Raw genomic sequence first — 15,329 nt, forward strand, 5'->3', positions numbered from 1 at the left:
TTCATGGAATTCTCGGGTCTAATTAACACGATTTAGTTGCGCGCAGACACTGAAGGCCAGTTCTAACCATTAGAAGAAGTGATGGAGGCAACTAGTTGCACAACAGGAAGTGTCTGAAGCCACGTGGTGGGTGCGAACCGAAGTAGCGAACAGTAGCAACACGTTAAGAACAAACCTGAGAGCAGCACTCCAAGTGAGAAAAACAGATGTGTTGGAGCCTACCCAGCTGGCTACGAGTGATACGGAAAGGCGCCCCAGTGATCTAGCTCGCCTTGAATACAAAAACATGTTTTTTTTTTAAGAATCATGGTGACGCACCATTTCTCCCTTTCTATAGTCGACCCACCAGTTCAACGTCACTTAACAAGCTTCGGCCAATCGGAGAAGTCGCTCTGCACCTCCAGGGCGCCGCTGGTAAATCACATTTAGATTCCACCACTACTCCTACTCGGTAGGTAGGGATGCTTCTGGGTTTTACATTAACAGACTCCGAGTCTGGTATCAACCGCGTTCAGCTGAAAGCTAAACGTTTGTGCCACTCCTATTATGGCCAGCAACAACAGTGTTTTACGTCATTTGGCCCCGCCCTCTGATCTTCTGTGGGTTAGGACAGCTGAAGTAGCACTCTAAAATGTGTAAAGCTACTGACGCTGCAGTTATCAGGCGCAGGCATCAAGCTTGCTGCCACTAGTAAGATGTGCCTTTTCGTGGCCATTTTCTACAGTCACGCCTTAAACAGCGTTTAGTCGGTGGATGGAGTTATCAACTAACTCCCTGAAATGAAACTCCTCCCCTGGGACACCGCTTGCAATTTGCAAGCCTGTAATGTTAATATTTGTGCAGCGGCCTTGCCGTAGTGGATACACCGTTTCCCGTGAGAGCACCGAAGTTAAGCGCTGTCAGGCGTGGCCGGCACTTAGATGGGTGAGCATCGAGGCCGCCATGTGCTGTTGCCATTTTTCGGGGTGCACTCAGCCTCGTGATGCCAATTGAGGAGCTACTCGACCGAATAGTAGCGGCTTCGGCCAAGAATACCATCATAACGACCGGGAGAGCGGTGTGCTGACCCCACGCCCCTACTATCCGCATCCTCCTCTGAGGATGACACGGCGGTCAGATGGTCCAGATGGGCCACTTGTGGCCTGTAGACGGAGTGGTAATGTTACTATTTATCTCCTGTAACCTAAAGGCGACCACTTTTGCCTTCTCTCTGCATTGTGTTCGGTTTTCTACCTTGAAATGCCCTTGATGGCTCTCAACAACGTCAGCATACAGTATGATGCTATATAATTTTCATATTTTTCGTGCGTTCGTAACAGTGGCCCGATTTTTGACTACATGGAAAAGTCAAGGCAAGCATATTGACCACAAATAGCCACCACAGGGGAGGACCGCCATATTGTGCACCAAGCACACTGTAACCCCTTCACATCTGCACTGCCATCCTAGAGCATGAGAACAAGTAATGGATCCCCTTTTTGTGGCAGCCTGCGCCATTGGTCGGACACTAGCAATAGCCAGGTTAGTGAATTACCGCTCCACACATATGCTGCTGTCAACACCACAGTGCGAACGACTGCGTTTGGACTGTTGCCGTGATCAGGAAGCATGAACTGCTGATAAAAGGTTTCACCTTGCTTTCAGCAATGAATCGTGGTTCTTCTATCCCAAATGGCCATCGTCAGTGATTATCAGGGCGACCTGGGGAGAAGTCCCATACTTCCAATGTTTCAGAGAGGCACAGCGGTGCCATAGGGTATGACTTCAGGTCACTGCTGGTAGTGAATGAGGGAACTCTTACAGAGCAACAGTACGTCATGGGCATCTTGCGCCCTTAAGTGATTCCCGGCTGGGTCGGAGATTTTCTCCGCTCAGGGACTGGGTGTTGTGTTGTCCTAATCATCATCATTTCATCCTCATCGGCGCGCAAGTCGCCGACATGGCGTCAAATCGAAATACTTACACCAGGCGAGCGGTCTACCCACGGGAGGCCCTCGTCACACGACATTATTTGTACCGTGGAGCCATTTTTCAACAGGACAATGCTCGTCACATATGGCACGTGTCTCTATGAACTGTCTGTGTAATGCTGAAGTATCCAGGTGACCAACAAGATCCTCAGATCCGTCCCCGATAGAACACGTGTGGAACCAGCTTTGACGTCATCTCCGTTCCAGTGACAGTATCCAGAATATCAAGGACCAGTTACAATGTGTAGACCAGCTAGGTCAGGAGAGGATACAACGACTTTATTACACCCCTCTCAACAGAATCAGTGCATGCATCCAAGCCAGAGGTGCTTCAATATACAGATGTGTGGGATTATGCTTCAAGCTCTTTGTAAATTCGACTCAATTTTGTGTTCACTGCAGTACTATCACATGCGCTCACAACCAGTGAAGACTCATCTCGTTCACTCCTCCTCTTCTGGGTGATACGCTTTTGTCACCGGGCAGTGTAAATTTGAAAATCAGGACACTTTCAAATTCCTCGATGCAGATGAGAACATGAACTCTGTCCTGTGTGCTCTACAGGAGTTGCTCCTGCTGTTCGTTGAACAATGTGTATGTGAGGTTCATACATTCACACACATACTGCACAAACCTAATGGAGCAGAGCACGACATTCAATGTTCCTACACCTGCAAACGTGCAAGCTTCTCTCAGCCGTTGTTGTAGCCGGATGAAAATGGTGCGGGATGGACTGATTTAATATGGAAAATGTTCTCAAGACATGCATTGTGCACCTCTACCTTTAAGTACTATACCATGAAGCAGGAGACTTGAAGTTGGATCTTCAAACTTGTTTTATATCCAAACGGTACATTTCTGGGCATTAGTTCTTTATTAAAATTTTACCTACCAGGTCCTCCCTACAAACTTTAGAAGCCTGTAATAGGAATTGTAATACACCCTTTGTACTTCAATATTTGCATGTTAGGCCGGCCGGGGTGGCCGAGCGGTTCTAGGCGCTACAGTCTGGAACCGCGCGACCGCTACGGTCGCAGGTTCGAATCCTGCCTCGGGCATGGATGTGTGTGATGTCCTTAGGTTTGTTAGGTTTAAGTAGTTCTAAGTTCTAGGGGACTGATGACCTCAGATGTTAAGTCCCATAGTCCTCAGAGCCATTTAAACCATTTAAACCATTTGCATGTTACATATTGACTAAAGATGTTCTTTTAATGTATATGATGGCTTGAATGTGAACAAATACTTTCGAAAGTAATCACCATTAACTTAAATGTAAACGCAGCTGAGACCGAAGAATAAAGAAACAATAAGATAAAATAATGTTGCTGGTCCTTACGTCAACGCAATGTTGCAATTCCACACAAATCTAAGGGACTAAGATAATGTGAACGGACAGACTGCATTACTCCATAACATTCTCGAACAGCGTGAGTAATTTTTCATGCACAAATAGATGATATACATTATCTTATAATTTTCCCGAGAAAGTGTATGGCTATATGAGAGTATCATCCACAATTTCTGCCCAATCATTAATACTAAAGCGAACCTAATCTCTTGCTACCCTTGAAGTTTCCATCTGACCACGTAGCGTAATTGCCGTAATTTATTATCCTACTCTGTGTGAATACCGGCTCATCCGTAAATAAAATCAAGGCTTTCAAATACGGATATACAGCATTCCACCTTAGAACCCATTGGCGTAACTGTATTCTGCTATGGCGATGTTAATGAGCAGAACTGAGCACATAAAAGCCTGTTGTATGCCTCTAGAAACTCCAGCTCATTGCATATCAGTATGCGCTATAGGCTCATTTATATTCGTCGCAACACTAGCTCGTTCATAGTGGACGTGCTAATTACGTTAGGTCCACCGTGCGTCCTTGTACTGGTTGCGAATGATCCCGCGTCTGCAAGTTGCTGGAACATCCTCCTGAACATTTTTCAGATTTAATTCGTCGTACAAGAAACATGTCTATCGATTAGGCCCTAATGCCGTAATAGCAGAATACCATGTTTGCCATTTCGCACTTGGAATAATACCACTCCACTTCACAGTTTACGTTTTCCACATTTCAGGGAATCACTAATCTTGTTCTGGTGCTGGTACAATCTCGAAACGATATGAACGGATTGGTTGATGGCGACAGTTGCGGGTAGAACATCTGATTACAGCGTCATAGACAAAGAGAAACACATCAGACAACAAAAGAAAAATGAACATACCACAATTTTTACCCCTCACACTTCCCACGATACCTCTGTGTGTACTCCGTCAATCTATCCCTTCTTTTTTTAAACTGATGCCGTAAAGCTCATTATTACCCACTGTTATTCATTACCTCCCCATTTATTATTCGATCTACCAAAAAACGTCGATATTATTCTCTAACACCAGGCATCAAATGCTACTCTTCTTGTCTATAATGCCTATCGTCCGTGATTCATTTTCGTATAAAGCTACGTTCCAGATAAAAGCTTTCAAAAAGTACTTCCTAACACATGAATGCTAACACATGAATTGGTAAAGGATGTGTTAGGAGGGATGGTCAGTATTCAGGAATATGACAGGAATGCACATTTGAAGCAAAGAATTTCACAAGGACATATCCCCTAGCCCGAACGTTTTCCGAGATATACGGAGGTGTCAGAAGTCATGGGATAGCGATATGCACATGAACAGATGGCGATAATATTGCGTACATAAGGTATAAACGGGTAGTACACTGACAAAACTGTCATTTTTACTCAGGTTTCCTACGTTATCATGGCCGACGACGGGAATTACACTACTGGACATTAAAATTGCTACACACCACGAAGATATCTACAGTCGTGAAATTTAACCGACATAAGAAGATGCTGTGATATCCAAAAGGTTAGCTTTTCAGAGCATTCACACAAGGTTGGCGCCGGTGGTGACATCTACAACGTGCTCACATGAAAAAAGTTTCCAACCGATTTCTCATGCACAAACAGCAGTTGATCGGCATTGCCTGGTGAAACGTTGTTGTGATGCCTCGTGTAAGGAGGAGAAATGCGTACCATCATGTTTCCGACTTTGATAAAGGTCGGAATGTAGCCTATCGCGATTGCGGTTTATCGTATCGCGACATTGCTGCTCGCCTTGGACGAGATCCAGTGACTGTTAGCAGAATATGAAATCGGTGGGTTCAGGAGGGTAACATGGAACGCCGTGCTGGATCCCAACGGCGTCGTATCACTACCAGTCGAGATGACAGGCATCTTATCCGCATGGCGGTAACGGATCGTGCAGCCACGTCTCGATCCCTGAGTCATCAGATGGGGGCGTTTGCAAGACAAAAACCATCTGCACGAACAGTTCGACGACGTTTGCAGCAGCAGGAACTATCTGCTCGGAGACCATGGCTGCGGTTACCCTTGACGCTGCATCACAGACAGGAGCGCCTGCGATGACTCAACGACGAACCCGGGTGCACGAATAGCAAAACGTCATTTTTTTCGGATGAATCCAGGTTGTGTTTACAGCATCATGATGGTCGCATCTGTGTTTGGTGACGTCGCGGCGCACGCACATTGGAAGCGTGTATTCGTCATCGCCATACTGGCGTATCACCCGGTGTAATGGTATGGGGTGCCACTGATTACACGTCTCGGTCACCTCTTGTTGGCTTTGACGGCACTTTGAACAGTGGACGTTACATTTCAGATGTGTTACGAACCGTGGCTCTACCCTTCATTCGATCCCTGCGAAACCCTACATTTCAGCAGGATAATGCACTACCGCATGTTGCAGGTCCTGTACGGGCCTTTCTGGATACAGAAAATGTTCGACAGCTGCCCTGGCCAGCACATTCTCCAGATCTCTCACCAACTGAAAACGTCTGGTCAATGGTGGCGAAGCAACTGGCTCGTCACAATACGCCAGTCACTACTCTTGATGAACTGTGGTATCGTGTTGAAGCTGCATGGGCAGCTGTACCTGTACACTCCATCCAAGCTCGCTCTGACTCAATACCCAGGCGTATCAAGGCCGTTATTACGGCCAGAGGTGGTTGTTCTGGGTAATGATTTCTCAGGATCTATGCACCCAAATTGCGTGAAAATGTAATCACATGTCAGTTCTAGTATAATATATTTGTCCAATGAATACCCATCTATCATCTGCATTTCTTCTTGGTGTACCAATTTTAATGGCCAGTAGTGTAACAGTCTTTGAACGCGGAATGGTAGTTGGAGCTAGGTACGTGGGACACTCCATTCTGTAAATCGTCAAGGAATTCAATATTGTGCAGAGAATACCAAATTTCAAGCTAGATACTATCTCTCACCATGGACAACGCTGTAGCCGACGGCCTTCAGTGAACGACCAAGAGCAACGGCTTCAGCTCAGCGTTATCGGTGCTAACAGACAAGCAGCATTGCGTGAAATAACCGCATAAATCACTATGGGACGTACGAAAAACGTACCCGTTATGACTGTGCGGCCAAATTTGGCGTTAATATGCCATGGCAGCAGACGACCGACGCGAGTGCCTTTGCTAACAGCACTACATCGCCTACAGCGCCTCTCCTGGGCTCGTGACCAAAGCGGTTGGACCATAGATTGGAAAAGAGCGGCCTAGTCACTTGAGTCCCGATGTCAGTTGGTAAGAGCTGATGGTAGGGTTCGAGTGTGGCGCAGAACCAAGAAACCATCAACCAAAGTTGTTAACAAGGCACTGTGCAAGCTGGTGGTGGCTCCATAATGGCGTGGGCTGTGCTTACATGGAATGCACTGGGTCGTCTGGTCCAAATGAACCGACTTGGAGATCATTTGCACCCATTCATGATGGTCCCAAACAACTATGTAATTCTTATGGATGACAGTGGGCCATGTCACCAGGTCACAATTATTTGCGATTGGTTGAAGAACATTCTGGACACTTGGAGTGAATGATTTGGCCGCTAAGATCGCCTGATATGAATCCCATAGAACGTTTATGGGCCATAATCAAGAGGTCAGTTCGAGAACAAAATCCTGCACCAGCAACACTTTCACAGTTATGAACGGCTATAGAGGCAGAATGGGTCAATATTTCTGCAGGGGACTTTCAGCGACGTATTGAGTCCATGCCACATTGAGTTGCTGCGCTGCGCCAAGCAAAAGGAGGTCCGACACGATATTAGGAGGTGTCCCCTGACTTTTGTCGCATCAGTGTTTTACACATTTAATGTACATTTGTTTTTGCACTGGTGGCACGCAGGTATATCCCTTACCCACCCATCACTTTGACGTGTTACTCTGACCAAATGTACCTCGTAGCTTTCAGCCTCTTTGTTTGGGATGTCCTTCTGCCGTAGGAATAAGAGTGGAACCAAAACTGAACCCAGTGGCACTCCCTTTGTGATTTTCCCCCCTCAGTCACTAAAATTTTCTACCTTTACAACTTGTTTGCATTATTCAGTGATTTTTTTTTCATTTTTGATTGTTAAATATGATAGTTGTGTGTCAAGTCATCAGTTCCATAAATAACAATGTACATTTCATGTGTTCTTTTGTGGAAACCATTTTGTATATGGACTATGTGCATATGAAATTTTTTGCTTCAAAAGAGCATTACTGTAACATCCCTGAGTATTTATTATTCCTCCTGGGACACACCATATTCAGTATTAACATATCTCATTTTCTGCAAAGTTTTCTTGTTATTGCTGGTCTGCATTTTACATCCATTTTACATCTTTCATCGTTACTTACTTTGCTACCAAAAAACCAAAACTTGGCTACTATTTTCTGCAACTCATTTCCTAATCCCCAGTACCGCCTGAATTAATCAACTACAGGCCATTACTCTTCTTTTACCTAATTATGTAGATGTTCATTTTGTAACTCCTTTTCAAGAGCCTAACCCTTTCATTGTATTGCTGTCTGAAGTCACTTTCAATCTATGACATAATTATAATGCTATTAACAGAAATTTTAATTTTTTTACTTCTTCTTCCTCAATTTTTAAGCCCTTTCCAAATTCCTCCTTAGTTACCTTTACTACTTGCACAATGTACAGCTATCCCCTTGCAAGTTCTTCAGCTCTTACAAGTGCAGTCTGGTCTGTGTTCAAGTTGTAGATAAATTTTCGCCACTTTTTCTTAATATCCCTGACAAACGTCAGAATTCCAGACAATGTGTGTTTATCGTAGAAACGATTAATTCACAATAACTCTGAATTTGCGGTACTGTAGCTGGAATAAAATAAAATTTTTGTTCGATTGATTGCAGTCCTGGGAGGCAATGATTCTCGCCAGCATTCAACCTTGACAAGGCTCTCAGCACGTACACTATCTGTCAAAGGCATCTAGACGCCCGAGGCAGAGGCGCCGCAAGGAAAGGAGGTGGGGAGCACTGTGTTGCCAGTAGAGGAGCAGTAACAGCAGAATGGATCAATCAGGAAAGCTCAATGTCTTCGAACGTAGGTTAGTCACTGGATCTCACTTGAGTTACAAAACAGTCAGGGACATTTCAACTCTTATAGAGCTGCCCAAGCCGGCCGAGGTGGCCGAGCGGTTCTAGGCGCTTCAGTCTGCAAGCGCGCGACCGCTACGGTCGCAGGTTAGAATCCTACCTCGGGCATGGATGTGTGTGATGTCCGTAGGTTACTTAGGTTTAAGTAGTTCTAAGATCTAGGGGACTGATGACCTCAGATGTTAAATCCCATTGTGCTCAGAGCCATTTGAACCATTTTGAGCTACCCAAGTCTACTGTTGTTGATGTGACTGCGAAGTGGAAACTGTAGGGAACCACCACAGCTACAGTAAGACCAGACAGACCACATGCATTAACGGAAAGGAACCGTCGAGCATTAGGTAGGATGGTTGTAAAAAATCGCATGAAACAAGCAGAAGGAACCAATCGTGTGTTCCAAATTGCCACCAGCAGTCCAGCTAGCACAATGAATGTGCTTGGGGTTTAAGAAGTATTCTGGTGGCATGGTCAAGCAGCTTCTCATAAGCCACACTTTTCTGTAGTTAATGCTGAGTGAAGCTTGACATGGGGTAAACAGCGATGCCAAAGGACAATGTATGACTGGTAACGAGTGATTAGAAATGACGAATGACGCTATTCCCTGTAACAGCCCGATGGGAGGGTTTGGGTTTGGCGAATGCCTCGAAAATGTCACCTGCCATCATATTTAGCGCCAACAGTGAAGTACAGAGGAGGCTGTGTTACAGCGGGGGGGTGTTCTTCATGATTAGGGCGTGGAACCTTATTGCACTTAAGAAAACGGTAGTTGAGGAAGAGCATGAACAGCAGTGTGTACTGCATGGAAAAGAGGAACAGTTCGGAGACGGTGATTGTTTGTATCAGCGTGATAGTGCACCCTGTCGTAAACCAGCAGCTGTGAGTCAGTGGTTTGTGGGCGGTAACATTCCTGAAATGGACTGGCTTCCCGATCTGATTCTAATGGAACACCTTTAGGATGACTTAGATAGACTTCACCCACACCCCAGCGTCCAGCGTAACCACCTCCTCTGGTTTCGGCTCTTGAGGAAAATTGGGCTGCTATTCCTCCACAGACATTCAGACACCTCATTGAAAGTGTCCCCACCAGAATTCAAGCCGTCATAAGAGCGAAGGGTGGGCGCATCCCACATTAAAGTCCACGATTACGTGTCCGGGTACTACTGGTCACATATTCTACCTTCAAAACAGGCAACAAAGCGTTCCAGGAAAAACTAGGTTTGGCTAGTAGTGGTCCCTATCACTCGAATCGCTATAAGTTGTTAATCACAAAGTTATCTTAACAGTATGGTGAAGACGAGTTGACTGAACTGCATGCCCACCTTGAGGTTCCTGGCGCGCGCCATGTCCAGCGCGGTGTTGCCGTAGAGGTTCCTGCGCTTGCGGCCGGCCCCGGCGGCCAGCAGTATGGAGACGGCGTCGCGACGCGTCGCTAGCACGGCCTGCATCAGCGCCGTCTGCCCGCGCCGGTCCTCGGCGTCCAGGGATGCCCCGCGGCCCACCAGCTCCCGCAGGACCTCTTCGCTGCTCTCCATAGACACTGCACATCCAACGTAGCTGTCAGCCAGAGCTGCCAACATAAACAGCTAAAAAACAAGTTCTGCAGCAGGTTCACGATTTGTATAGTTAGAGCATTTGATCGGGAACCGCTTTCTCAGTACTACACTGCTGGCCATTAAAATTGCTACACCACCAAGATAACGTGCTACAGACGCGAAATTTAACAGACAGGAAGATGCTGTGATATGCAAATGATAAGCTTTTCAGAGCACAAGGTTGGTGCCGGTGGCGACACTTACAACGTGCTGACATGAGGAAAGTTTCCAACCGATTTCTCATACACAAACAGCAGTTCACCGGCGTTGCCTGGTAAAACATTGTTGCGATGCCTCGTGTAAGGAGGAGAAATTCGTACAATCACGTTTCAGACGTTTATAAAGGTCGGATTGTAGCCTATCGCGATTGAGGTTTATCGTATCGCGACACTGCTGCTCGCGTTGCTCGAGATCCAATGACCGTTAGCAGAATATGGAATCGGTGGGTTCAGGAGGATAATACGGAACGCCGTGCTGGATCCCAACGGCCTCGCATCACTAGCAGTCGAGATGACAAACATCTTATCCGCATGGCTGTAACGGATCGTGCAGGCACGTCTCAATCCCTGAGTCAACAGATGGGGACGTTTGCAAGACAACAAACATCTGCACGCAACAGTTCGACGACGTTTGCAGCAGCATGGACTGTCAGCTCGGAGACCATGGTTGCGGTTACCCTTGATGCTGCATCACAGACAGGAGCGCCTGAGATGGTGTACTCAACGACGAACCTGGGTGCACGAAAGTCAAAACGTCATTTTTTCGGATGAATCCAGGTTGTGTTTACAGCATCATGATGGTCGCATCCGTGTTTGGCGACATCGCGGTGAACGCACATTGGAAGCGTGTATTTGTCATCGCCATACTGGCATCTCACCCGGCGTGATGGTATGGGGTGCCGTTGGTTACACGTCTCGGTCACCTCTTGTTCGCACTGACGGAACTTTGAACAGTGGACGTTACATTTCAGATGTGTTACGAACCGTGGCTCTACCCTTCATTCGATCCCTGCGACACCCTACATTTCAGCAGGATAGTGCACGACCGCATGTTGCAGGTCCTGTACGGGCGATTCTGGATACAGAAAATGTTCGACAGCTGCCCTGGTCTGCACATTCTCCAGATCTCTCACCAATTGAAAACGTCTGTTGAATGGTGGCCGAGCGACTGGCTCGTCACAATACGCCTGTCACTACTCTTGATGAACTGTGGTATTGCGTTGAAGCTGCATGGGCAGTTGTACCTGTACACACCATCTAAGCTCTGTTTGACTCAATGCCCAGGCGTATCAAGGCCGTTATTACGGCCAGAGGTTGTTGTTCTGGGTACTGATTTCTCAGGATCTATGCACCCAAATAATCATCTGCATCTGTTCTTGATGTAGCAATTTTACTGGCCAGTAGTGTATTTTTGCAACGGAAAATCCCTGTTATTGCTATTTATTATTACTGTCTATTTATTTTTTTGCTCCCTTTAAACTTACTCTCTCTATTTATACCCTGAGGACAAAAGACCGACGTACCACGCGGGAATTATTCATGTGGGACAGAAATCGATAGATGTGATGTACATGTGCAGACAAATAAATGAGTACAGTTTCAGACAAATTGGATGATTTATTCAAGAGAAAGAGCTTTACAAATTGAGCAGGGCAGTAACGCTTTGGTCCACCTCTGGCCCTTATCCAAGCAGTTGTTCGGGTTGGACTGATAGAGTTTTGGGTGTCGTTCTGAACGATATTGTGCCGAATTCTGTCCGACTTGCGCTTTAGATAGTCAAAATTCCAAGCTGGCTGGAGGATCCTGGTAATAATATTCCAAACTTCTCAATTGAGGAGAGATCCGACGACCTTTCTGGCCAAGGACAAGCAGTAGAAATTCTCGCCATGGGCGGAAGGGCATTATCTTGCTGAAATGTAAGGCCAGGATGGCTTGTCATGAAGAGCATCAAAACGGGGCATAGATTATCAACGGTTTGCCCTAAGGGCGTCGCGGATGATAACCGAAGGGTTCCTGCTATGGAAAGAAATGGCGCCCTAGACCATCACTCCTGTTTGTCAGGTCTTACGGCTGGCGACAGGCAGGATGGTACCCTATCGCTGTCTGGGGCGCGTCCAGACTCGCCTTCGCTGGTGTTTGAGGCTCAATTCGAGGCGGGACTCATCACTGAAGACAATTGTACTTCAGTCAATGAGATTTCTGACCGAAGACGTGTTTATCAGCCAAACCCCTTGATTTTCACTTTTGTATAAGGTAAACACTGTTAAACTACTTAAAGATTAAGTTTCACGTATGGTATTTATAGTTTAGTTTTGGTGCGACGATAAAAACTTGCGAACGTTAGAAAGAATTGCATGTTTAATATATTAAGCTCTGCCTATTGCTCAAGAGTCCCGACTAGCCAAAGATGGCAAATCCTATAATGGAAGCAGGCAAACTACGAACGCTGAAATGTAGTAACATGATACACGACACATCGTATTCACCACGAGTTCTACCACAACAAGATTCCACCGGCCAGATGCAGCCTGCGTATGCTGTGAAAGATGCGGAGAACTGCAGAAAAAACTAAGACGAGAGTATGTATCTCAGACTTGTATCTGCACGTTGTACGCATTTTCATTAATAATATGATACCAATTACTGGAGGAAGTATGCCAGTTGGTGCCGACCGCTGTGGTCGAGCGGTTCTAGGCGCTTGAGTCCGGAACCACGCGACTACTACGGTCGCAGGTTCGAATCCTGCCTCGGGCATTGATGTGTGTGATGTCCTTAGGTTAGTTAGATTTAAGTAGTTCTAAGTCCAAGGGACTGATGAACTCAGATGTTAAGTCCCATACTGCTTAGAGCCATTTGAACCATTTGAGTATGCCAGTTTTCCCCGATCTCTGCTACATTGACACAGATGTTATGTTTTTGTACACAATTTCTTACGATTTCAGTATACACTTTAAATTAATATATCTATCATCAATTACTAGCGGAAGAATAGCCTAACACTATTCGCAGCATTGGTCACATGAGCAGTAGGTACTATAGAATAAAATGCAGTAGTAAACTGAAAACTGCGTCAACTAGCATCAATCACTCTAAATCAGATTTTTCGTGAAAAGATTTGTTCTCGATGCATTGTACATAATTTGACAGTGCTGTTGCTTCTAAGCTCGAACACAAGCTCCTGTCAGATGGTGTAATGGAACGCTCCAAAAACTCGACCGAGAAAATGTACTCTCTCTTTCCTTGTGCCGTTGTCCCGAACTTCCGCAGGGTCGACATGGTGATGTTTGATTTGGTAAGGTTAATTGAAGGGGTGACCGGTTGGTTCAAATGGCTCTGCGCACTATGGGACTAAACATCTATGGTCATCAGTCCCCTAGAACTTAGAACTACTTAAACCTAACTAACCTAAGGACACCACACAACACTCAGTCATCACGAGGCAGAGAAAATCCCTGACCCCGCCGGGAATCGAACCCGGGAACCCGGGCGAGGGAAGCGAGAACGCTGCCGCACGACCACGAGCTGCGGACAGGGGTGACCGGATGCCCTTCTTGTCGCTACCCCGGTGGATGACATAATGAGGCAGACAACACAACATGATGACGAGGACAACACAACACCCAGTCCCAGAGAGGAGAAAAGTCCCCGACCCAGCAGGGAATCGAACCCGGGCCCCTTTGCGCGGCATTCCGACGCGCTGGCCACTCAGCTATAGGGGCGGACGACCGAGAAAAATGCACTATCTGTATAAAATGTGGTAACAGGAGACGTCCTTTTCGATACCAGTGAAACTGTAAGCCCTAGCTATTTCTGCTGTAGTTCATTCTATTGTTTGCAGTTCCACATTATGTTTTCGATACTTTATAATCAGATGAACTAGAAGCATTGTCGAGTCTTCTACTTTCTCAGAGTACAGCTGTAAAGTTTGGGTGATGCCCTTCCTAGGACACCGTAAGTACTTCTGTTTTCTATATGGTCAAAATTGGCTTATCAACTAAATATCATTCAATTTTTAGACGTAACTAGTATATTCATTCATTTTCAGTGTTATGACTTCGATCTCTTATTCATGTACGAGTACGTCACTGTTTGTTTCAAATTTTGTGCACTTTTTGAGGAAACGTTAGAGGAAGACGAAGGTAGCGGTATAAACGATCTCTAAGATAAAAATGACTCTTCTTACAATAGTGATCATCAAATTGCTTCAGAACGAAACTGTGATTCTAGAGAACTAGACAATGAGAAAAGAAATGAATAGAGGGAGGAGGCATCTAATTTCTATGGCACAAGTAGCTATAAGTGACCCTCTACTGAACCTCAAAGGAGTGTGAGAAACGACCCACTTCATCAGGACATTTCGTACACTGTAAGGGCTGCAAACAGATGGGAAACTCGTACGGCGCATAGGAAGCGTGGTAGTATTTGCTTACCCGTGATATGTTACAAGAAATTTGCCAAGCCTGTCTTCCAGAGTTTGGAGAGAAAAACTTGGGTGAATATTGAATATTTGTGAAAAATTGCGTATCACTTCATATGCAGCAAATATTACACACCATATATGCTCATCTTACATCAATCTATTACTGCTTCATGTTACATTTAATACAATAAACTGGTTTAAATTTTTATGTTTTATTTCACTTCACTGTCTGTGAACTTGTTTTCCTTTTGTGATTTATTTTAAGTTTTTTGTGTTAAACTGGTTTAAATTTTTATGTTTTATTTCACTTCACTGTCTGTGAACTTGTTTTCCTTTTGTGATTTATTTTAAGTTTTTTGTGTTAAACTGGTTTTTCGTATTCTAATCTAAGCAGATATGAAATCTGTGAATAAATATTTGTTATGAAAGTAAAATAAATTACTTTTCATGGCTAAAAGAAAGCGGTATCTTCTTGGACCCCACAACAGCATTTCTGGTACAAAAAATTCTCGACTCCGTTTGAATGTCAATCAGTGATGTGAAGTGATACTCAAAAAATTCAATCTAGGAAATGCAAAGTCTGCGTACAGCGTAGTAAAAGGAGACTAACTTGGATATTTTCGTACGAACTGGAGCAATCAACAATTTGGATGCTCCCACATAAACCGAAATCAACAAAGAGGTTCGTTCGTGAAGCTCTTCCAAGAAAATGACTGCTTGCTTATTTGGTTACAGTGGACATGTCACTACTATTATTTGAGTTTCATATTTATAGTATCGAAGAACAGTTAATACACGTTGGTATATTTCAGGGGTTACTAACCCGCGGGCTGCATGCGGCCCAAAGCAAGTATCTATGCGGCC

General features: G+C 45.2%; 1 protein-coding gene across 1 annotated transcript in view; it reads right to left on the reverse strand.

Annotated features, from left to right (window-relative positions):
- The window catches only part of LOC124605995 (fibronectin type 3 and ankyrin repeat domains protein 1), a 104,158-nt gene that overhangs the window by 17,062 nt on the left and 71,767 nt on the right, over nt 1-15,329 (reverse strand). The window contains exon 4 of the mRNA XM_047137958.1: nt 9,774-9,991. Coding sequence (XP_046993914.1) covers nt 9,774-9,991 — 218 coding nt within the window. The remainder of the gene's footprint in view (nt 1-9,773; nt 9,992-15,329) is intronic.

The sequence above is a fragment of the Schistocerca americana genome, chromosome 3, assembly GCF_021461395.2.
Source record: "Schistocerca americana isolate TAMUIC-IGC-003095 chromosome 3, iqSchAmer2.1, whole genome shotgun sequence".
NCBI classification, from domain to species: Eukaryota; Metazoa; Arthropoda; class Insecta; order Orthoptera; family Acrididae; genus Schistocerca; species Schistocerca americana.